General features: G+C 38.0%; 1 protein-coding gene across 4 annotated transcripts in view; it reads right to left on the bottom strand.

The window, feature by feature from the left end:
- Nucleotides 1-26,247, bottom strand: part of RIMS2 (regulating synaptic membrane exocytosis 2) — a 1,281,054-nt gene that overhangs the window by 182,352 nt on the left and 1,072,455 nt on the right. Inside the window, exon 23 of one of the 4 annotated variants that reach the window (XM_053715268.1) lies at nucleotides 16,734-17,030. The exons of the other annotated variants lie outside the window; for them this stretch is intronic. Coding sequence (XP_053571243.1) covers nucleotides 16,734-17,030 — 297 coding nt within the window. The remainder of the gene's footprint in view (nucleotides 1-16,733; nucleotides 17,031-26,247) is intronic. 4 annotated transcript variants of the gene reach the window in all.

Genomic DNA, 26,247 nt, shown 5'->3' with positions numbered 1-26,247 from the left:
ACAAATGGTTGTAAATGCTTTTCTGGGATCCCCGTTGTTCAGAAATAGCAGACATTTATGGCTTTGGCATTACTTTTTGGTAATTAGAAGGCCGCTAAATGCCGCTGCGCACCACACTTGTATTATGCTCAGCAGTGAAAAGGTTAATTAGGTAGCTTGTAAGGAGATTTTAGGGTTAATTTTAGCGTTAGTGTAGTAATCAACCCAAAGTATTGATCTAGGCCCATTTTATGCCACCATTTCACCGCCAAATGCGATCAAATAAAAAAACCTGTTCACTTTTTCGCAAACTTTAGGTTTCTCACTGAAATTATTTACAAACAGCTTGTGCAATTATGGCACAAATGGTTGTAAATGCTTCTTTGGGATCCCCTTTGTTCAGAAATAGCAGACATATATGGCTTTGGCATTGCTTTTTGGTAATTAGAAGGCGGCTAAATGCAGCTGCGCACCACACTTGTATTATGCCCAGCAGTGAAGGGGTTAATTAGGTAGCTTGTAGGGAGCTTGAAAGGTTAATTTTAGCTTTAGTGTAGAGATCAGCCTCCCACCTGACACATCCCACCTCCTGATCCCTCCCTGATGCCTCTCAAACAGCTCTCTACCCTCCCCCACCTCACTATTGTCACCGCCATCTTTAGTACTGGCAGAAAGTCTGCCAGTATAAAATTAAAAGTTTTTTGTTTTTTTATTATATATTTTCTGCAGTGTAGGATCCCCCCTTACCACCTAACCTCCCTGAGCCCACCCCAAACAGCTCTCTAACCCTCCCCCCTCACTATTTGCTGCCATTTTGGGTACTGGCAGCTGTACCGACTTTGCAATAAAGTTTGCCCTTTTTTTAATCTAAATCCCACTTTTTCTGTAGTGTAGCTGCCCCCCCTCAATACCATACCCCTCCCCCTCCCAGATTCCTTTCCAAACATTATTACCCCCTCCCTCTCCCACCTTTCTCTCCCACCCTCCCCTCCCATAACATCATGTTTAACGGCCGTGCGCGTGAGCACAACCCCCGCACACACCCGCAACTTAGATTCCCCCACCGGCCAGAAGTTTCAAGCGATGAGCCACCCACCTCCCGGGAATGGTTCCCACCCATCAACAATTAGCACCATCGCTGGCCGATGCAGAGAGGGCCACAGATTGTCTCTCTCTGCATCGGATGCTTAAAAAAGGGTATTGCAGGATGATTCAATATCGAGGCATCACTGCAGTACCCTAAAAGCGCCTGGAAGCGATCACAAAAGTTTTTTTTATTTTTTTATTATTCGTACTTGGTCATTATTTAAGCTTTTGTAGGACATACCCTGTACGTCCTTGGTCCTTAAGGGGTAAAAAAAAAAATCCATCAGAAATGCTTGTGCAATGATAAATGTGGACAGCGTATGTCCGCTCAACATTTAATAAATCTACAGTACCCCTTAAAGTTTACTTTTGATATTCAAATGTGGCGTTTGATCAACTATATATATAAGATTGTTAAACCAGTTAGTATGGACATGTAGAAGCTAAAAACAGGTACAAGAATCAATTATTTTAAAATCATTAGTCCAACTCAGTTATTTACATTTCCACACAGTGGACACTGACATCTTAAATATCTGCAATAGCTTTTTGTAGCCTTCCCCTAAACCATAATGTTGAACAATCTTTGTTTTCAGGTCATTTGAGAGTTGTTTTGAGGCCCCCATGTTGCCACTCTTCAGAGGAGAGTCAAAGAGAACAACAACTTGCAATTGGCCACCTTAAATACCTTTTTGCATGATTAGTTGTACCTGTCTATGAAGTTCAAGGCTTAATGGGCTCACCAAACCAATTGTGTGTTCCAATTAATCAGTGCTAGGTAGTTACAGGTATTCAAATCAACAAAATGACAAGGGTGCCCAAATTTATGCACCTGTCTGATTTCGTTTTGCACATGTTCTGTTAATCCAATAAACCTCATTTCACTACTGAAATATTACTGTGTCCTTCAGTTATTTGATAGATCAAAATGAAATTGCTGATCCAAACACCCAATTATTTATAAATGAAAATAATGGAAATGAAATTGTCAGGGGTGCCTAAACTTTTGCATATGATTGTATGTATATATATATATATATATATATATATATATATATATATATGTCTATATATGTGTACATATGTATTTATATTTGTATAGATGTATTTCCAGACAAATATACATGTAAAATAAATATGTATGTAAGTGTTATACTGTGTATTTATAGTAAATATTTCACATTCCAATTTTCTGCACATATCAGAATATGTTTAATGTATTTATAAATATATATTCCTGTATATATCTATACCTATAGATAATCATGTATATATAAGTATTAATATATATATGTGAAAAAAATCATATATATATAGAAATATGTATTTATGAATAAATAGAACATATTCTTCTATGTGAAGAACATTGGAATGTGAAATATTCATATTTTTATGCTGGGTTAGCACACTTGAGAATATGTGATTGTGTTTGCACATAAGTAGGTTTTTTCCACAGTTTTTTCTACAATGACTTCTATGATGGAATAGTTTATAGAGTATGCAATATTCTAAGTATGTCTTTTTACGCTTGTCAGGTTAGAGTGCAAGCAAAAACAGTTTACCTTCAACTCATAATACGAGCACAATCCGACACGCTCAACGCTCGAACGGGAGCATTAAATAGCGATCCTCTCGTAATCTGGCCCAATGTGTCTTTACATCTTTGAAATCAGTATAATTATCATCATCATGTCTTGCATTATCAGAATTATAATAGTGATTTTGCATAGGTGTAATCTTTTGTAGGAAATATTTGTTAGGTATTCTAAAACAGACTCTAAATTTAAAATTAAATTACATTTATATCTGATACTAAAACAATAAATAAATGATGCCTTATGTCAAAAGGAAACTAAAATTCCTTTCTGAACAATTATTCCCTACACAGCGATGTCCTCAAACATTTGAAACAAGATGGCTTCCTGTTATACATGCCATATAAGCATGTTGCTCCATTTTTATGACTATACTGAGTAATATAAAACATATCTCTTAGTTCTCTTTAGAATAAGAAGGGTTAATCTAATCTTCAAGTAACTATCTTTTCCTAATCTTCCTGATTTGCTAGAAAATATGAACAATAGCAGCAGTTTTAGGACAACTGTGAGGTAGAGAGCCACATCACTATGGTAACCATGCTTCAGGGAAAAGCGCCAGAGTGCATCTGTCATTTCATATCAGTGAAAGACATGATCGTTTTAAATCAAACTGACTTAAACCTTATATTTTGTGCAGACAAAATCAATCTTTTTTGTGTTAATTTATATACCTATAATACTATTGTAGTCCACAGGTAATTACCAGTATGATATCACATAATTTGCAGATAAATTAGCACATTCTTCACCTAATTTACATATAGGAACAGTGAAAAGCACCAATGTTTAAAGGGATATGAAGGTTGAAAATGTCACTTACTAATCAAAATGGCAGTTTAATTTTTGGCCACCTACCTTTTTTAAATGATTATTGAAGTCCAAGTCTACTAAGACAATTAAAATAAACCTACTAAATGCCAACCTCCTATTGGTGCCTTTAAGAGTGGATCAGTGGATATGGACAGACTGGTTGCACCTACAGTATATATACTGTATATATATATATATATATATATATATATATATATATATATATATATATATATAAAAATTTATAGCTGTATATAGCTGTAATAAGTTGTATTTATTTGACAGATAGTCGATGATCCCAGTTGATTGAAGGCAAAATTGTAAATTTCACTCCCTTTTAATATATTCCTAACAATCCATTTAATCTTTATTTTGAAATTTAAAATATCATTTTTTTTCCTGATGAAGCTGCCATCTACATTGAAATCATGAACACTGCAATAATCTCTGTAGAAAAGTTATGTAAACAAGAGGCAAAAGTAGAAATCAACATCATCGTGGGGGGGGGGTTTGTACACAGAGCTTGGAATACAATGCATTCTTATAAGCTACTTTCCCGAGTAAATTATCCCTTTAATGTTTTTCCCAATTAAGGGCCAGATTATGACTGGCGCATTCACAGTTACGCGTTAGTGATATCGAATTTATTGCGGCTGTATGCACGCATTGGATGTAGTGCTCCTTTTTAATTGTGCTGATATTACAAGTTGAGCGAAATCGCGATTGCCGCTAGAATCAGAGCTGTGGATAACTGTTTTGTGAAATTAAAAAGTTGCACAAAACACTTCAAAAATACATTACAAAGTCCAATTACACTCATATTAATACTGTCTAATAAATATTATTCTCAAAAAATATTGCACACAAAAGTTATAAGGACTCAAAGATATAAGATCTCAGGTGATAGAAAAAAAAGCCACCAAAGGACTTTAACATTGTGATACATTGTGATACATACATACATTGCTAAAGATGTATTTGTATGTGTATATATATATATATATATATATATATATATATATATATATATATATATATATGTATATTTATCTATTTATTTACTGTAACTATTTCACATTCCAAAGTTCTGCACATAGCAGAATATGTTCTATGCATTTATAAATAGATATTCCTATATATAAATCTGTACATATCTATAACTTTATATAATCATCTATATCTATCTATTTATCTATCTATATAGTTATACTTCAATGTGAGAAAGCACTCAATGGACTTCTTCAAATAAAAAAACAAAATTTATGCTTACCTGATAAATTTCTTTCTTTTGCGATGTACCGAGTCCACGGATTCATCCTAACTTGTGGGATATTGTCCTTCCTGACAGGAAGTAGCAAATAGAGCACCACAGCAGAGCTGTCTATATAGCTCCTCCCTTAACTCCACTCCCCAGTCATTCGACTGAAGGCCAAGGAAGAAAAGGAGAAACTATAAGGTGCAGAGGTGACTGAAGTTTACATAAAAAAATACTATCTGTCTTGAATAGACAGGGCGGGCCATGGACTCGGTACATCGCAAAAGAAAGAAATTTATCAGGTAAGCATAAATTTTGTTTTCTTTTGCATGATGTACCAAGTCCACGGATTCATCCTAACTTGTGGGATACCAATACCAAAGCTTTAGGACATGGATGAAGGGAGGGAGAAGACCGGAACCTAAACGGAAGGCACCACTGCTTGCAAAACCTTTCTCCCAAAAATAGCCTCCAAAGAAGCAAAAGTATCAAATTTATAAAATTTTGAAAAGGTATGAAGCCTTACAAATCTGTTCAACAGAAGCATCATTTTTAAAAGCTCATGTGGAAGCTACCGCTCTAGTAGAATGAGCTGTAATCCTTTCAGGAGGCTGCTGTCCAGCAGTCTCATAAGCCAAACGGATGATGCTTTTCAGTCAAAAGGAAAGAGAAGTCGCCGTAGCCTTTTGACCCCTACGCTTTCCAGAATAGACAACAAACAAAGAAGATGTTTGACAAAAATCTTTGGTTGCCTGCAAATAAAATTTCAAAGCACGAACCCCGTCCAAGTTGTGCAACAGACGTTCCTTCTTACAAGAAGGATTAGGACACAGAGAAGGAACAACAATTTCTTGATTGATATTCCTGTTAGTAACAACCTTAGGTAGGAACCCAGGCTTGGTACGCAAAACCACCTTATCAGCATGGAACACAAGATAAGGAGAGTCACATTGTAATGCAGATAGTTTAGAAACTTTTCGAGCTGAAGAGATAGCAACTAGGAACAAAACTTTCCAAGATAAAAGCTTAATATCTATGGAATGCATGGGTTCAAACGGAACCCCCTGAAGAACTCTAAGAACTAAATTTAGACTCCATGGCGGAGCAATAGGTTTAAACACAGGCTTAATTCTAACTAAAGCCTGACAAAAAGCATGAACGTCTGGAACATCTGCCAGATGCTTGTGCAACAAAATAGACAGAGCAGATATCTGTCCCCTTAAGGAACTAGCTAATAATCCTTTCTCCAATCCCTCTTGGAGAAAAGACAAAATCCTAGGAATCCTGATTTTACTCCAGGAGAAGCCTTTGGATTCGCACCAAAAAAGATATTTACGCCATATCTTATGATAAATTTTCCTGGTAACAGGCTTTCGAGCCTGAATCAAGGTATTTATGACTGACTCAGAGAAACCCCGCTTTGATAGAATCAAGCGTTCAATCTCCAAGCAGTCAGTTGCAGAGAAATTAGATTTGGATGCTTGAATGGACCTTGAATCAGAAGGTCCTGTCTCAATGGCAGAGACCATGGTGGAAGGGATGACATGTCCACCAGGTCTGCATACCAAGTCCTGCGTGGCCACGCAGGCGCTATCAAAATCACTGATGCTCTCTCCTGTTTGATTCTGGCAATCAGACGTGGAAGGAGAGGGAAAGGTGGAAACACATAAGCCAGGTTGAACAACCAGGGTACTGCTAGAGCATCTATCAGTACAGCCTGAGGATCCCTTGACCTGGAGCCGTAACAAGGAAGTTTGGCGTTCTGACGAGACGCCATCAGATCCAACTCTGGTGTGCCCCATAGCTGAACCAGCTGAGCAAACACCTCCGGATGGAGTTCCCACTCGCCCGGATGAAAAGTCTGACGACTTAGAAAATCTGCCTCACAGTTCTCTACACCTGGGATATAGATTGCTGACAGATGGCAAGAGTGAGCCTCTGCCCATTGGATTATCCTTGAGACCTCTATCATCGCTAAGGAACTCTTTGTTCCGCCCTGATGATTGATATAAGCCACAGTTGTGATGTTGTCCGACTGAAACCTGATGAATCTGGCCGAAGCCAGCTGAGGCCATGCCTGGAGAGCATTGAATATTGCTCTTAATTCCAGAATATTTATCGGTAGGAGAGCCTCCTCCCGAGTCCACAAACCCTGAGCTTTCAGGGAATTCCAGACTGCACCTCAACCCAGAAGACTGTCGTCTGTCGTCACTATAACCCATTCTGGCCTGCGGAAACACATTCCCTGGGACAGATGATCCTGTGACAACCACCAAAGAAGAGAGTCTCTGGTCTCTTGATCCAGATTTATCTGAGGAGATAAATCCACATAATCCCCATTCCACTGATTGAGCATGCATAGTTGCAGTGGTCTGAGATGCAAGCGAGCAAACGGAACTATGTCCATTGCCACTGCCATTAGTCCGATTACCTCCATACACTGAGCCACTGACAGCCGAGGAATGAAATGAAGAGCTCGGCAGGTGGACAAAATCTTTGATTTCCTGACCTCCGTCAGAAATATTTTCATGTCCACCGAGTCTATCAGAGTCCCTAGAAATGAAACTCTTGTGAGGGGGGAAAGAGAACTCTTTTTTACGTTCACTTTCCACCCGTGAGACCTTAGAAAGGCCAACACTAAGTCCGTGTGAGACTTGGCTAGTTGGAAGGACAACGCTTGAATTAGAATGTCGTCTAGATAAGGCGCCACTGCTATGCCCCGTGGCCTTAGAACCGCCAGAAGGGACCCTAACACCTTCGTGAAGATTCGCGGCGCCGTGGCCAACCCAAAAAGGAAGAGCCACAAACTGATAATGCTTGTCCAGAAAGCCGAACCTGATGAACTGGTGATGATCTTTGTGGATAGGAATGTGCAGATACGCATCCTTTAAGTCCACGGTGGTCATATATTGACCCTCCTGGATCAATGGTAAGATAGTCCAAATGGTCTCCATCTTGAAAGATGGAACTCTTAGGAATTGGTTTAGGATCTTGAGATCCAGAATTGGTCTGAAGGTTCCCTCCTTTTTGGGAACTATAAACAGATTGGAGTAGAAACCCTGCCCCTGTTCTGCTTTTGGAACTGGGCAGATCACTCCCATGGTAAAAAGGTCTTCTACACAGCGTAAGAACGTCTCTCTTTTTGTCGGGTTTACAGACAATTGAGAAAGATGGAACCTCCCCCTTGGAGGGGAATCCTTGAAATCTAGAAGGTATCGCTGGGTTACAATTTCTACTGCCCAGGAATCCTGAACGTCTCTTGCCCAGGCCTGAGCAATGAGAGAGAGTCTGCCCCCTACTAGATCCGGTCCCGGATCGGGGGCTACCCCTTCATGCTGACTTAGTGGCAGCAGCAGGCTTTTTGGCCTATTTACCCTTGTTCCAAGCCTTCAGGTTGGCTTGGATTGAGCAAAGTTCCCCTCTTGCTTTGCAGCAGGGGAAGAGGTAGAGGGACCACTCTTGAAGTTTCGAAAGGAATGAAAATTATTTTGTTTGGTCCTTGTCTTATTTTGTTTGGTCCTTTCCTGAATCAGAAATCTCTCCCTCAGACAGCAAATCCCTCATCCCTACTTCAGAACATTGTGAGGGAATATCGGATACGGCTACTAAAGCGTCAGAAGGCTCAGCATTTGTTCTTATCCCAGAGCTACTGCGCTTCCCTTGCAACCCAGGCAGCTTAGATAAAACCTCTGTGAGGGTAGTATTCATAACTGAAGCCATATCTTGCAAGGTGAAAGAATTAGACGCACTAGAAGTACTTGGCGTCGCTTGTGCGGGCATTAATGGTTGTTACACTTGGGGAGAACTAGATGGCAAAACCTGATTTCCTTCTGTCTGAGAATCATCCATTGCCAAACTCAAAATATGCTGTCTACAATTTATAGACATATCAGTGGGACACATTCTAAGAGGGGGTTCCACAATGGCTTCTAAACAAATTGAACAATGAGTTTCCTCAGTGTCAGACATGTTTAACAGACTAGTAATAAAGCAAGCAAGCTTGGAAAACACTTCATTTAATGAAAAAAACACAATTTGCAAAAACGGTACTGTGCCTTTAAGAGAAAAAAAAGGCATACACAAACTGCAAAACAGGTTAAAATAGCTTAAATTTTTCTGAAATTTTAACAGTGTACCCACTAAGCTTTAGAAGGATTGCACCACAAGTTAATAAGCAATAAACCCCCAAATGACAAAACCGGATTGAAATATGTCTAAAACCGATTAAAACCCCCTATTAGCACCTTGTCACAGCTCTGCTGTGGCCCTACTTGCTCTTAGGAAGCGATAATATGGGGTTTAAAGATTAAATTAGTCCCTCAGAAGACTATCAGGACCTCAGGAGAAGTTGCTTGCTGCTTGTAAATGCAGGCCCGCCCACCTCACTCAATGTTGCTGGGGCCTACACAAAACTAACAAACCCTGCCTGAAAGCCATGTGGGTTATAAACAACCCCAAAGAACCCTCAAGCAAATGTCCCATAAAACAGAAAATGTTACTCCCAGACACAAAAATGTTTGTCCCAAATTCACATAACAAACTGAGTGCCCACAAAAAAATTAACCCTTTATGCAAGCTAGTAAAAACCTCTGATAACACTAGGATTACTGCTTACCCTTCCCCTAATGGGGACACTGTCAGCCTTTCTGAGTTAACACAGTCTCTGCAGAAAATATGACTGAACATACCTCATTGCTGTATAGCAAGAAACCGTTTCTCACACTGAAGTTTTCCTGTACTCCTCAGCTTCTGTTTGAACAGCAGTGGACCTTAGTTACAAATGCTAAGATCATCATCCTCCAGGCAGAAATCTTCATCTATGTCCTGCCTGAGAGTAAATAGTACAACACCGGTACCATTTAAAAATAACAAACACTTGATTGAAGATAAAATAAAACTAACAGTTTAACACCTCTTCTCTTTACTCTTCCTGGTTAGAGCCAGCAAAGAGAATGACTGGGGGGTGGAGTTAAGGGGGGAGCTATATAGACAGCTCTGCTGTGGTGCTCTCTTTGCTACTTCCTGTCAGGAAGGACAATATCCCACAAGTTAGGATGAATCCGTGGATTCGGTACATCATGCAAAAGAAATAGCTTTTAATCCCACATTTAAAAAATCATGACGTGTCGGGTAACGGTCCGGTCCCTTTGTCAAATGATGTATTCAGGACAAACATACATGTATGTTTGTCCTGAATACTTCATTTGAAAAAGGGACCGGACCAGTGCCCGAAACGTCATGATTTTTTAAATGTTGGAGTAAAAGCTATTTTTCATTTGTAGAAGCCCATTGAGTGCTTTCTCACTTTGAAGTATTATGCTATTTGTTAGCACCTTGGCGGTTGTGACATATGAGGAGTGCATACCTTACCGAATATATAAATATAGTTATAAATATATATTTGTTTAAAAAACATCAGATATATGTAGAAATATTTATTCTAATCCGTTTCAATAAGAATATTGGAAAATGAAATATTCATATTTTCATGTCGTGTTAGCACTATTGCGAATATGTGATGGTGTTTGCACGAGAGAATGGGGTGTTAGGTTTTCACTTCTAATACCAGCGCAACCCAACTAGAGCAAAAGTTAAAATCCTAGAGGAGTTTTCGCTATACCGAAAACGCAATATACCGCTCCATTTATAATCTAGTCCTGTATTACTGGGTTTGTATTTAGAAATCCTATGCTAACTGTTTTAAGTAGAGATAAAGCAAAATATGTGATGGTGCACTTGCTTTCAAAAGACGATCTTAGCAGTAGCAGCTAAATAGCAGGCATTTCCCCAACCTTAATCTGTGCTCAAAACATTCACAAACCAATCACCGGCAAATACGAGGCAATGTAAAGATTTTTCCCACTGTTTTCGCTAACATGGGCTTATTCTATGTGTCCTAAGCAGTGAACTTTTAACCCATTCATATTCTTATATCTATTTTAATAATGTATCCATTACAGAACCTACTACTAAGTTTACTTAATAAATAGCAAGTAATGAGCCAAGGGGATCTAATATAACATATACACTTTCTTCTACATATTTCATATTGTTGCACTGCTGATTTAGAGGGTTAAATCAGTCTACATGGCCTGTATACTGGTATTTAGAGGGTTGGAATAAAATGCACTTCACCATCTAGACTTTAATTTAATTTTTTATTAAACTAGAAGTGCATCAGAACCCTATGCATACATTAAAGTAATAAAACTAATCTCTATGGGCCTTGATATAATTAAACTAATTAGATTTCTAAGAACGGCACAACAGTCTCCGATAGTCCTATGGTGAATGGAAATAAATAAAAAAAATCTTATATATAGTTCCCAGTCTCCTCTGTTAAAAGATGAACAGGGAAGTATCAGCTGGTCTATGTATGAAAGACTTTGCAACCTCAAATATGAAAGATGATTCACTGTTAAAGTTTATGGAGTTAATCTCAGTATTTGAGAAAATAGGTCGCAATGTAGCACTGAGAGTGAATGAACAAAATGTAGGGCTTCATTTGCAAGGATTGTTTTCCACATAAATCAAGTAAATCAGTTTTCTTTCAGACCTAGTGCATTCTTTATATATTCAGTTCTAACACAATGGGAATTCCTGTAAAACTATATTAGACCTACTGTTAAAAACATCAGATGAAATAAATTAAAATAGAATACAATATCTGTCTAGCACAAAGCAATATTAAAGAGACATCAATTAGACATTCATGATTTAGACGGAGGACGGAGCATACAATTTTAAACAACTTTCCAATTTACTTCTATAATTTGATTTGCTTCCTTCTCTTGTTATCCATTGCTGAAAGGTTTATCTAGGAGAGTTCAGGAGCAGCAAAGAACCTAGGTTCTAGCTGCTGATTGGTGGCTGCCTATATATACTGATTGCCCTTAGCTCACCCGTGTGTTCAGTTAGAAACCAGTAGTGCATTGCTGCACCTTCAACAAATGATACCAAGAGAATAAAGCAAATTTGATACTAGAATTAAACTGGAAAGTTTTTTAAAATTGTATGTTTTACCTAAATCAAGAAAAAAAATGTTGGGTTTCATGTCCCTGTAAGTGCTAAAGGTACATTGGACTGATGTATTAATTTTAATGCCTAACTTCCCTGCATTACAGTGGTTATTTTACGTATTTTACGCATAGTGTACTGCATGCGCAAAATAAAGGCAACTAAATCCTCTCCCAAGGTTAAAATCACCAGGTCCTTCAAAAAATGTAATCTTCAATCATTTCTAAATGACATCAAGAACCTCCCCTGGCACAGATTAAACCTAATCCCAGATCTAGACTCTGCAGTTGAATTCTTTCAGTCTGAACTCCTACAAGTTTGGAATTTGCATGCCCTGCTGCGTAAGGTGAGAGTAAAAGGAGCACAGTTAAATGGGATCACAGCTGACCTCATTCAAATGTACCAGTTTCGGGATTCATTGTGGTCAAAGTTCAAGCCTACTGGCTCTATGAACGATCACTGTGTATATAGACAATGGCAAAATATATGCACTAAACAAACAAAATTGGCCAAGGCCCAATATTTCTGTAAAAATCTGAACAATAACATACCAAACCCTAGAAAGTTTTGGAAACTCATAAATCCACTCCCAACCCTCCACTGTCAATGTGGACAACCAAACCCTGCAACTCCCCTTAGAAGTAGCAAAAGCCTTTAACAATTATTTTGTTCAATGCTCCACCACCCTGATTGACAAACTAATAAATGACACACATCCTGAAACTACAAATGTGGATCAGGCCCCACTAAATCAGCAGAGACCCAATATAGAGAAGTTCAATTTTAGACCTGTACCCATCAGTGTCATTAAGAAACACCTTAACAATCTAAAAATGAAAAACCAGTCTGGACCTGAACAAATTCCAGCAATGCTGTTGAAGATCAGTGCGCCGGCAATTGCTAAACCTGTCACAACCCTAATTAACGAATCCTTGGTGTCTGGATACATACCCAAACTTTGGAAGACTGCAAGAGTAGTGCCTATCCATAAAAGTGGGGAGTTAACCTTTGTTTCTAACTATCGCCCTATATCTTTGCTCCCAGTATTGTAAAAAATCTTAGAAAAATGCGCCCATACGCAATTATGTGAGTATTATAAACAATCTAACTATCTGACCCCTGATCAATCAGGTTTTTGCCCGAATCACTCCACATTGCCCTCCTAAAAGTTTGCAACGACATCCAAACTGGCATGGAACAAGGAGACCTAACTGGAGCTATTTTGCTTGATTTTGCAAAGGCCTTTTGACACAGTAGACCACGACATACTACTGCTCAAACTAAAAAACTCAGTTATAGCTGATCGTCCGTTAACCTGGTTTCGATCATATGTATCGGATTGATCACAATATGTCTCCATTTCTGACAGCGACTCCCTCCCTCTCCCAGTCACGTGTGGTGTTCCTGAAGGTTCCATTCTCGGCCTCCTACTATTAACATTATTTATAAATGATCTGCCTAATGTCTGCAAATCCTCAATTGTACACATGTACACAGATGACATGGTAATCTATGCAAACAATTCCGAAAATGCCGCAACTTGAAGCAGTGCTCCAAGACCAGTTCACTAAGGTAGAAAAGTGGATCTCAAAAAACAAACTCTTCCTAAACACTGACAAAACTGTTGCAATGATCTTTGGAACGAGACCTAAATTACACAAAATTCCCATCTATGCATCAAAACAAAATCAAATTGCACACTGACCGCAGTCCACTCTTTCAAATACTTGGGTATGTTGTTAGACACAATCTATCTTTTGGCCTGCACATAGAAAAACTTGTATCTAAACTTTATCCAAAACTAGGTGCCCTGTACAGAAAAAAAATCCTGCCTCAGCCCAGCAAATGCTGATGCCTATCATGGATTATGGGAACGTAGTATATGCACCTGTACCACAAACTCACCTTAATAAACTTAATACATTGTATAACTTGTTCTGCCGCTTTGTGCTACAATGTAACTACAGGACCTACCATTGTGACATGCTAAAAGAACTAAACTGACTGTCGCTAGAATTCCGGCGCACCCTCCATCTTTCCAGCCTTGTGTTTAAGAGCCTTTCTGGGAAGCTCCCACCTTAACTGAGCAGAATGCTTTCCCTGGCTATTCCCACCTCCTATATTCTCCGATCCAGTACCAGCACATTATTTAGCTTGCCTCAATACAAAAAGAAAGCAGCTCAATCCTCCTTTTCCTACAAAGCACCACAATTATGGAACGACCTCCCTCACACTTTCAAACCTTCCCCAAACCTAATATCCTTTAAGAGATCCCTCTCTACATATCTCAAAACAGAATGCACCTGTCATGGTTAATAATGTATTTCCTACCTGTTCTATGTTTGCATATATTGTGTATTATTATTGTTTTTGTATTTTATTGTACCCTATTGTATCAATGCAATGTTTTGTAGACCCAGGACATACTTGAAAACGAGAGAAATCTCAATGTATCCTTCCTGGTAAAATATTTTATAAATAAATAAATACATTTGTCATCTGATTCCTGCAGCTTTTAGCCAGCCCCAACTTGTGCTGTTTTTGTTTTAAAAATACGCTGTGGAACTACAGACAATTATTAATATTTTTAATGGAGATGTGATCATTGTTCGCACCACCTCAGGTGAGACAGACACTGCATCTTCGCTATTTACAATATATATCCAAAATTACACGGACAACCTACTAATTATTGAGTTCAGGTGTTTAACCACACCTATTGCTAAGAAGTGCATAAACTCCAGCACATAGCCATGAAATCTCCATAGACAAACAGCAGTACAATGGGTTGTATTGAAGAGCTCAGTGACTATAAACATGGCACTGTCATTAAAATGTCAACTTTGCCACAAGTCAGTTCATTAAATTTCTGCCCTATTAGATCTGCCCCATCAGCAGTGCTATTATTGTGAATTGGAAGCGTCTAGGAGAAATAACAGCCCAGCCATGAAGTGGTAGAACACGCAAACTCGCAGAGTGGGGCCGCACCGTGCTGAATAGTGTAGTAGATAAAAATGTTCTATCATCTCTTGCATCACTCACTACAGAGTTCCCCACTGGTTCTGGAGGCAACATCAGCACAAGAACTGTGTGTCAGGAGCATAATGAAATTGGTTCCCATCTCCAAGCAGCCGTACACAGGCCTCAAATTAGCAAGCGCAATGCCAAGCATCAGCTGGAGTGGTGTAAGTAACGCTACAACTGGATTTTGGAGCAGTGGAAATATGTTCTTTAGAATGATGATTCAAACTTCATTATCTGCCAGTGTGATTGAAGAATCTGAGTGTGGTGGATGCCAGGAAAATACTACCCGAAAACACAGTACCTACTGCAAAGTCTGGTGGTGAAGTGAAAATGGTCTAGAGCTGTTTTTCAGGGTTTGGACTAGTCCCCTTAGTTTCAGTAAAGGGTCATGTTAATACTGCAGGATACACATACATTTTAGACAATTTGGTGCTTCCAATTTTTTGGCTGCAGTCTGGGAAAGGCCCTTTCCTATTCCAGCATGAATGTGCCCATCTTCATAAAGTGAAATCCATGAAGACTTGGTTTGACGAGTTTGGTGTGAATGAAATCGAGTTGCCAGCACAGAGCCCTGAACTCAACCCCATATAACACCTTTGGAATGCCGATCATCGTTAGCATTATTGCCTGACCTCACAAATGGCCTATTAGCTGAATGGGCACAAATTCCTATAGACACACCAAAATCTTGTTGAAAGCCTTTTCTCAGAAGGGTTGTGGCTGTTATAGCTACAAAGTGGACCAACTCTATACTAATGCACATGGTTTTGGAATGGGATGTCTAACAAGCTTATATAGGTGTGAGGGTAAGGTGTCCACATACTTTTGATCATATAGTGTATAAAACTCTAGGCTGTACATCAATTATTTCACAAACACAAGCCCATTAGAACCTTTTAAAATGTGGGATTTTCAGTGACTTTTTAGAAATATTTAGAGGGAAGGAATCATCAAAATAATAGCAGCCCAATAACCAAGCTCTTAATAAGCCATTACAGTAAAAAAATGACATGCACTTACATTTGGACATGTTTTTTTAAGACTAGCAAACTTGCACCTTTATTCAAAGGGATTAAACACATTGGGACCCAAAAAGCACTGCAGACCTTGAGTGGAAAATGCAGCTGACCTGGTCGCACAGCATTGCCACTGACATGATACAAAAAACCATTGGATATCTGAGCAAGCATAGTGTCTGCATATGGGTGCATAGAACATATCTAGATATTCTACACAGTATGCACAGTAAAAGCTATGACTGAAACAGTGATTGTTTTACCAGAAGCATTTTTTTTCTTATTTATATTGCAAGAATGCTCCTACTTGTCCATTTCAGTTTGAACTTTTAATTTGAAAATATTTTTTCTCAATTAAAGAGAGAATATGAATAACAAAAATTAAAACACGCCTGAAATGTACAGACAAATTGACAGAATGTGATATAGAAATGAAGAGTATTACCAGCGCTAGACTAAATATCTACAGCTCCTCAAAGAGAGGGTCCTTAGCTAAACCCTAAAATGACAATCAATGTGGAAAAATAGTTTTAAGGAGCGCCAAAGTAGGCAGAGATATATAAAAGTAGTTGTGATATTTAATTGACAAAGATTAATTATACAAGAAAAAATGCCATATACAATAAAACATATACAAAAAAAATTGTATTGCGAGTTTTATTGTATATGGCATATTTTATTGTATAATTAATCTTTGTCAATTAAATATCACAATTACTTTTATATATCTCTGCCTACTTTGGCGCTCCTTAAAAGAATGTGATATAAATCTCCATACTAAGCTGCCATTGGCCTGTTGAGGCAACACAAACTACTACTATTCTGCAATAACACTTTAAACCAACAAACACTTATGGGGTAAAAAAGGAAAAGAAAAGGATTAAGGTACGGAAGTACTAAAACTAGTTACAATGGGCCAAGGTAATATTCTAAGGAGGTGTATTTTACCTGATGTCATTTTCTGACGATCTCCTCGGCAAACTGTCTTTCTGTACATCCTTTTCTTCATGTCTTTCCTCATCTTTCTCATTCTGCAGAATCTCTTCATCTACAGATTCCTTGTTTTCCTCCTTGGTACAATTTTCCTCTATTTGCTGCACTTCATTTGCCAATTTCTTACTAATCCCATCATGCCTCACTATTTCCTCCTCTTCTTCTTCCTCTGGAAAACCTAAATCCTTGTGGTTCTCCCCTCCCTCATTTTTACCTCTCATCTTCTCTATCTCCCTTATCTCCTTCTGTCTTCTAACAAATTCAAGAAGATGTGAAAAAAAAAACAGGAAAGCATGCAAACAGAAAGAAAAGAATATTATGAACAAACAAAAAGTATAAATAAATGTAAAACAAAATAGGGAAGCATGCAAATAGAAAGAAAACAATATTATGAACAAACAAAAAGTATAAATAAATAAAAACATGCAGGAAAAATATATCAAGGTAGAGGGTAAATATAATTCAAAGTTTAAAACAGTGAATAAAAAACAAAAGTAAAGTAAACCTGAGCTCTTAAGGGAAATATAACTTATAAATATTGCCGCTTTAAAAAGGGACACATTAAAAATACATTTCAGGGTTCTTATACATGACATTTCTTTAAACAGCCCTGAAAACAGCCCTGACATATGTATTTTTCATATGTGTCCATTTTTAAAGCAGCAATATGGTCACCCTACTTATACAGTAATACAATAATATATATGTAACTTTTATGACAAATAAAAAACATTTTAATCTAATTAATGGTAACAACCTAACTTGGGGATATACAGTATATCATTTCAACCCTTACTTGGCTAACAAAAGAATATCAAGTTACACTTAAATTAATCAAGAGCAAAACTGAGACCAACATTTCTGAACTGAAGTTAAAATAAAGGAATACACAATAGATCCCACTGTAACAGATGTTAATTAAATGTAACAAACTGTTGATAAGTGTAAATGAACACAGGAGAAGTTAAAGGGATACTAAACCCACATTTTTTTCTTTCATGATTCAGATAGAACATGCAATTTTAAGCAACTTTTTAATTTACTCCTTTTACCAATTTTTCTTCGTTCTCTTGCTATCTTCATTTAAAAAGCAGGAATGTAAAGTTTAGGAGCCAGACCATTTTAGGTTCAGCACCCTGGATAGAGCTTGCTTATTGGTGGCTACATTTAGAAAACCAATAAGCAAGGATAACCCATGTTCTGAGCCAAAAATCATTACATTTCTGCTTTTTAAACAAAGATAGCAAGAGAATGAATAAAAATGGATAATAGGAGTAAATTAGAAAGTTGTTTAAAATTGCATACTCTATCTGAATCATTAAAGAAAACATTTGGGTTTAGTGTCCCTTTAATATGTTTTAGAGAACGTTAAAATAAAAATCAGAAGCTGACAGTTGATAGCAAAAAAAAAAACTGCCGACACTGTCATATGTACTAAAGAGACATCCTTAATATACTTGTGAGATAAAAACTGGGTTTTGTAGTCATTGAGGTAACGATAACAAAAGGGAGATGCAATTAATGGTAACACTGATAAGGCATATTTAATAAGTTAAAGTATTTCAACAGTAACATACAGGGGATTTGCTGTTCACCCCATGGTAGGGGAAGCTATCTTGAGGTTGAAATTTCAATATAACCCAACTAAGAATATTTGTAAAACTACATCACATTCCATTTTTTTACCTCACTAGTACATTTTGCAGTGTGTATAAATACTGCATATAATAATATGCATATATGTTTGTGTTTCTTTCATGGATTACACCATAAAAGGAACATCAAACACAAAATATAATGATACATTCAATTGCTAATTATACTGTATGCACATTAAAAAATAAATTTAATTATACTTTAATTATTTTTCTTGTACTATTTCCCAGTAATTAAACTCTGAAAATTGTTTTTTATTTCCACTGTTACACAGATTCTGGGGTGCATCCTGCAGACTTTTGAGACCTGGTAATACAGCACTATACACAGTGGTTGCTTGATGAGTGCAGGAGGTCATTTCTATTTGTCCCTAACTAGCTACAGCAAAAGAGATAACATCAACATACTAAAGAAGCTTTTAACCCCTTCACGCCATAAGGAGGTTCTATGCTGTTCTATGCTGTCCTAACAGAGCTGGGCTTTAAAGGGCCAGTAAACCTAGAAAATAATGTTATATAATTCTGCACATAGTGCAGAATTATAAAACATTATATTAGTGCTAGCTTTATATAACATAATATTACCTGTGAATTTTTATTAAAAAAGAGGGTTTTTCAGACCCGCCCTCTGTGCTCTACTGAGCGGGTCTGGTTTTCTCTCAGAGCACATCTGGGCAGCTGTCTAGTCCCAGCCCGACCGCGCCATTACACTCAATGTAGCTCGCTGATGCTCTGTCTGACAGCAGAATTATGTGCAGAATTATATAACATTATTTTCTAGGTTTACTGGCCCTTTAATGCCATTAGGACGGCATGGGACGTCCTACCATATACAGTGTCCTGCATCTTCCCCCTTTGATGAAGGAAAGAATCGGCCTATATTATACATAGCTATACTATAAACGTGTTTGTAACGAGTCTGTCGCTATAGTCAGTTGCGCACGCATCCAAAAAGGAATGTTGGCTGCTTGCGCAGCCTAAAGAATCCACCTGGATTCAGCGTAGCCAAACGAAACACGTAATCGCCCGCATGAAATAATAAAACACGTAGCTGCCCGCACAAAATAATAAAAAAACCTAACCGCCTGCAGTGTTATAAAAAAAAAACTAGCTGCCCGCACAAAGTATTAACAAAAAAACACCTAAGCGCCAGCAAGAAATATTAACAAACACCTAAACCGTCAACCCCCACATCACAAAATAATAAAGTAATTAACCCCTAATTCGCCAATTAAACAACGCAAATAACATAATTAAAATATTAACCCCTAAACTGCCAATCCCCCACATCGCAATAAACCTAATTAACCTATTAAACCCTAAACCGCCAACCCCCCACATCACAATAAACCTATTAACCCCTAAACCGCCAACTCCCCACATCGCAATAAACCTAATTTACCTATTAACTCCTAAACCGCCAACCCCCCACAACGCAAATAACTAATTTAATTACTAAGCCCCCTAACCTAGCACCCCATAAATTAATCCAATTACATAAAATAAAAAATACTAAGTTACAATTAAAATAAAAAATTCTAATATTAATTAAAAAAATAAAACCTAAGATTAAAGGGTTAGAAATTGATTCCAATGTAAACCTAGTTAAAATATATTATTATAATTACTATTATAAATTTAATAATTTTAAATATTTTTTTTTATTAAATTAAGCTTTCATATACCTTAATTTTAAAAGTTAAATTGTCATGAGATGTGCGGTAATGACTGCCCATAAAATGAGGCATGGCTCATAACCCTGCATCTGCCCCACATCCAATGGCAAAGCAGCTGGGCCCCTTAATTTAAATATTACATTCAGTCAGCATCGCATGCGCAGTACTGACAATAATGCACAGCTGTTCAAAGCTTATTGATTCTATTGGTTGAAGCAGGGGCAGCTTCACACTGGCAACAGCGGAGACAGGGAACAATATAAACAGGAACTTTATTACCCACACTTTACAAGCTGCTTCTGTCCTACTTATCCCTGCACTAAGGAGAGCAGCGTGTATATTAGAATTCTTCCCTGCCTGTGATGAAGTCCATCTGTGTTTTAGACGCTGAATACGGCAGTGAGTTTGAGAGCTATGTTTATTTAACTGTGGGGCTCATCTCCCCCTCCTCTTGCTGTGTTTGCTGGATTAGTGACGGTGAGGGCTCCGTTTCCACATGAAAGCAAGCACAGCCAGAGGGAGGGGGAGATGAGCCCGACAGTTAAATAAACATAGCTCTCAAACTCACTGCCGTATTCAACGTCTAAAACACAGATGGACTTCATCACAGGCAGGGACAAATTCTAATATACACGCTGCTCTCCTAGATCCTATTCCATCCTATTCATTTACAAGTGTGAAGCTGCCCCTCCAAGTGAAATAACTAGTGCTCCTGTTAGTAGACTGCTGGAGACTGGGGACAAGTCTTCGCATGCGTTGCTAATAAAATTGTTTTAATGTGCATGCGGGCCTCCATGTTGTTTCTACCTAGGTAGAAGATCGTAACAGGGACACATAATGTTTAGAAAAGGGGTTTGGCGCAGTACTAAGTTTCCAATTAAAATTACAAAAAATGGAAAGAAAACTTTACAAAAGTACCAATTACAAATGTATTTATTATTTTAAGAAGTTTTTCATGAATTAAAAATATTTTTTGGGTTTACTATCCCTTTAAATTACAAAAAAATAATCTAAAAAAATATGTCTAAAATTACAGAAAAAAATAAACAAATGATCAAAAATAAAAAAATTAAACCTAATCTAATACCCCTATGAAAATAAAGAAGCCCCCCCAAATAAAAACAACCCCTAATCTAAACTAAACTACCAATAGCCCTTAAAAGGGACTTTTGTAGGGCATTGCCCTTAGTTAAACAGCTCTTTTACCTTAAAAAATTACCAATTACCCCTAACAGTAAAACCCACACACAACCAACCCCCCCAAAATAAAAAAAAACTAAGTCTAAAAAACCTAAGCTACCCAACGCCCCTAAAGGGGCATTTGTATGGGCATTGCCCTTAAAGGGCAATCAGCTCTTTTACAAACAGCTCTTTTTCGGCCATAAAAAAAAGTCTAAACCCAAAATAGGTACTCACAGTTCCTGAAGTCCAGCGGCGAAGGTCTTCTTCCAGGGGGTGAAGGTCTTCATCCAGCACAGGGACATCTTCTATCTTCATCCAGAGCGAAGGCGGCGCAGAGGTGATCGCGGAGCGGAGACCGGCCTGGAGGTTCCTCTTCATGCGGTCGCCGCCGCTCACTGAAGATTGAATACAAGGTACCCCATTTATATTGGGGTACCTTGTATTCCTATTAGCTGAAATTTTGAAATCAGCCAATAATAGGATGAGAGATACTGAAATCCTATTAACTGATTTGAACAGCCAATAGGATTTCAGTAGCTCTCATCCTATTGGCTTATTTAAAAAATTCAGCCAAAAGGAATGCAAGCTACCTTAATGGGGAACCTTGCATTCAATATTCAGTATGCGGCGGCGACCACATGAAGAGGATCCTCCACGCCGGTCCTGCTCCATAACGGCCGGTCCTGCTCCAGGATCGCCGGTCCTGCTCCACGGTCATCTCCGCTCCACGATTACCTGCGCGCCGGTCCTGCTCCATGGTCATCTCCGCGATCACCTCCGTTCCGCCTTCACTCCAGATGAAGATAGAAGATGTCCCAGCGTTGGATAAAGACCTTCACCGCCTGGAAGAAGACCTTCACCGCCGGACTTCAGGAACTGTAAGTATTTCGGGCTTAGACTTTTTTTTTTTACTTTTTGGGTGTGTTTTTTTTAGATTAGGGATTTTTTTTTAATGGGAGAAAAATAGCTGTTTGTAAAAGAACGGATTGCCCTTTTAAAGACAATGCCCATACAAATGCCCTTTTAGGGGCAATGGGTTGTTTAGTTTTTTATTTTGGGGGGTTGGTTGGGTGGGAGGTTTTAGGGGGGAATTGGTAATTTTTTAAGGTAAAAGAGCTGTTTAATTTAGGTCAATGCCCTACAAAAGGCCCTTTTAAGCGCTATTAAGAAAGAAAGGCCCAGATGAGGGCTGAAACATTGGGAACTCTTTCCAATAAATGGATATATACTTTAAAGGATATGACTCCTGAGTTTTGATTGAAAGGCATCTATAAATAAGGAAACTCTGGATTATAATTTGGAAAAGTGTGCTGTCTTGCATAAATAATTATATATATATATATATATATATATATATACTGTATATATATATATATATATATATATATACTGTATATATATACACATATATATATATATATATATATATATATATATATACATACATACATACAATATAGTAGGATAGCACTTCTGTAAAACATGTATATCAAAAAAGGTACACTCCAGATATCAGAACCCCTAAAACATGAATATTTATATACAATATATAAGTCCCTGCAATCACAGAAGTAAATATTGTATATCAAATGCATATAAGTGCAAATATTTTAATTACATCATAATGCAACAATCAATGTACAATCACCCTAAAACATCAGAAGTAGATGCTAGGAATAAAATGTCCAGACTGGGCGTCCCCAGTCAAAAATAAAAATACAGATGTCAGTTCATGACCATAGCAGCTTGTATATATCATGCAAATAAATGTATAACTGAAAGATCAGATGCTGGCTGAAGATACAGCAATTAAGCTGTGTGTGTAAGCAGATAGCGTGTCATATGCAGGGTTAATGCAAGATGAGTATGAAGCTTTGCAGGTTAGTATAGCTAAAGGTAACTAGCGGATTGCACTGCTTCCAAGCACTTATGAGGCAAGCTAAAAGACAAGCAGGTAGACACCGGCACTCAAGGAAATAAACTGCCGGTTAAATAAGCAGCAGTCATATGGCTAAAATAGAACTCCGCTCAGTGAGCGGTCTCACCCAAACTTCAAGGGAATGGATCCTCCTTGTACCGCATCGGCATGAAGGTGTAGAGATTCACTTTGATCAATGGTTACCCGTCACAAATTATTGTTATTATTGTTTTTCCACTTGTCTGGTGAGGGGGTCACGCCCCGAAAATGTTTACATGGATTAAACTTAATTTTGTAACATGGAGAGTGCTCTCTATGAACTGTTTTCTGTATCTTACTTTGGGAAGCACCCCGGCTTGATCATATATAGGACAGTGAGTGCTGGCTTATTGCATTATATATATATATATATATATATATATAATCTTTTAATTGCTGTATTTTTTACAGGGAAATTGACCTAATCCCTATGGTTAAAGCACACCACTAAAAACCTGCTCAGGTGTGTTCCAGATAGTGTCATTAAGGCTATATAAACCAGGCAGCCTCATTTTGATGCATAGAATGGATTTCTATACTAGAATCAAAGGATTCAGCCAAGTAAGGTTAACATTTATAGTGTTAGGACCAGTCTATTTTTGGGACACCTTGTAAGTGGTGACTGGCTGACCAGAATATGGCCATATTGTTTGACTAAGATCCCAATGTTATTTAAGAGTATAGAGTTTTAAACAGGCATTTATTGCAGACTTTATATCAAAATAAGTGTGGTTTCATTTTGGATGTGCGCTAATACTTTTTTGTTTGTTTGTATTTACTCAGGTCATTTTGGCAGCACTCCCACAGTATGTGCATTAATATATAATATGTTTTTGCTAGGTGTGCTTAACCAAACCCCCATGTTTTAATTGCTATATATATATATATATATATATATATATATATATATATATATATATATATATATATAATTATTTATGCAAGACAGCACACTTTTCCAAATTATAATCCAGAGTTTCCTTATTTATAGATGCTTTTCAATCAAAACTCAGGAGTCATATCCTTTAAAGTATATATCCATTTATTGGAAAGAGTTCCCAAAGTTTCAGCCCTCATCTCGGCCTTTCTCAAGAACTTTTCAATAATTTTCAGCTTCTTGACTGCAAGGGCTCCAATGCACTTATATATCTATATATATGTATACATGTGTATGTATGTGTTTATATATATATATATATATATATATATATAAAAACACATAAATATATTCTTCTATGTGAAGAACATTGGAATGTGAAATATTCATAATTCATGTCGAGTTTAGAGCACATGAAAAAACAGAATTTATGCTTACCTGATAAATTACTTTCTCCAACGGTGTGTCCGGTCCACGGCGTCATCCATAACTTGTGGGAATATTCTCTTCCCCAACAGGAAATGGCAAAGAGCACAGCAAAAGCTGTCCATATAGTCCCTCCCAGGCTCCGCCCCCCCCAGTCATTCCGACGGACAGGAGAAAAAAAGTAGAAACTATAGGGTGCCGTGGTGACTGTAGTTAAAGAAAGAAATTTATCAAACCTGATTAAAAAACCAGGGCGGGCCGTGGACCGGACACACCGTTGGAGAAAGTAATTTATCAGGTAAGCATAAATTCTGTTTTCTCCAACATTGGTGTGTCCGGTCCACGGCGTCATCCATAACTTGTGGGAACCAATACAAAAGCTTTAGGACACGGATGAAGGGAGGGAGCCAATCAGGTTACCTAAACAGAAGGCACCACGGCTTGCAAAACCTTTCTCCCAAAAATAGCCTCCGAAGAAGCAAAAGTATCAAATTTGTAGAATTTGGCAAAAGTGTGCAGAGAAGACCAAGTCGCTGCCTTACATATTTGATCAACAGAAGCCTCGTTCTTAAAGGCCCATGAGGAAGCCACAGCCCTAGTAGAGTGAGCTGTGATTCGTTCGGGAGGCTGCCGTCCGGCAGTCTCGTAAGCCAATCGGATGATGCTTTTCAGCCAAAAGGAAAGAGAGGTAGCAGTAGCTTTTTGACCTCTCCTCTTGCCAGAATAAACGACAAACAGAGAAGACGTTTGTCTGAAATCCTTTGTTGCTTCTAGATAGAACTTTAAAGCACGGACTACATCTAAATTATGTAACAAACGTTCCTTCTTTGAAACTGGATTCGGACACAAAGAAGGCACAACTATTTCCTGGTTAATATTCTTGTTGGAAACAACCTTTGGAAGGAAACCAGGTTTAGTATGCAAAACAACCTTATCTGAATGAAACACCAGATAGGGCGGATTACACTGCAGAGCAGATAATTCAGAAACTCTTCTAGCAGAAGAAATAGCAACCAAAAACAGAACTTTCCAAGATAACAGCTTGATATCTATGGAATGTAGAGGTTCAAACGGAACCCCTTGAAGAACTGAAAGAACTAAATTTAGACTCCAGGGAGGAGTCAAAGGTCTGTAAACAGGCTTGATCCTAACCAAAGCCTGAACAAAAGCTTGAACATCTGGCACAGCTGCCAGTCGTTTGTGTAACAAGACAGATAAAGCAGAAATCTGTCCTTTTAGAGAACTCGCTGATAATCCCTTATCCAAACCTTCTTGGAGAAAGGAAAGGATCCTAGGAATTTTAATCTTACTCCATGAGAATCCCTTGGATTCACACCAACAGATATATCTTTTCCATATTTTATGGTAAATTTTTCTAGTTACAGGTTTTCTGGCTTGTACCAGAGTATCTATCACAGAATCCGAAAACCCACGCTTAGATAAAATCAAGCGTTCAATTTCCAAGCCGTCAGCTGGAGAGAAACTAGATTTGGATGTTCGAATGGACCTTGTACTAGAAGATCCTGTCTCAAAGGTAGCTTCCATGGTGGAGCCGATGACATATTCACCAAATCTGCATACCAAGTCCTGCGTGGCCACGCAGGAGCTATCAAAATCACAGAGGCCCTCTCCTGTTTGATCCTGGCTACCAGCCTGGGAATGAGAGGGAACGGTGGAAACGCATAAGCTAGGTTGA

This window comes from Bombina bombina, chromosome 5 (genome assembly GCF_027579735.1).
Source record: "Bombina bombina isolate aBomBom1 chromosome 5, aBomBom1.pri, whole genome shotgun sequence".
In the NCBI taxonomy this organism is placed as follows: Eukaryota; Metazoa; Chordata; class Amphibia; order Anura; family Bombinatoridae; genus Bombina; species Bombina bombina.
The sequence above is the reverse complement of the archived record's forward strand: the minus strand, read 5'-3'. Positions and strand labels throughout refer to the sequence as shown.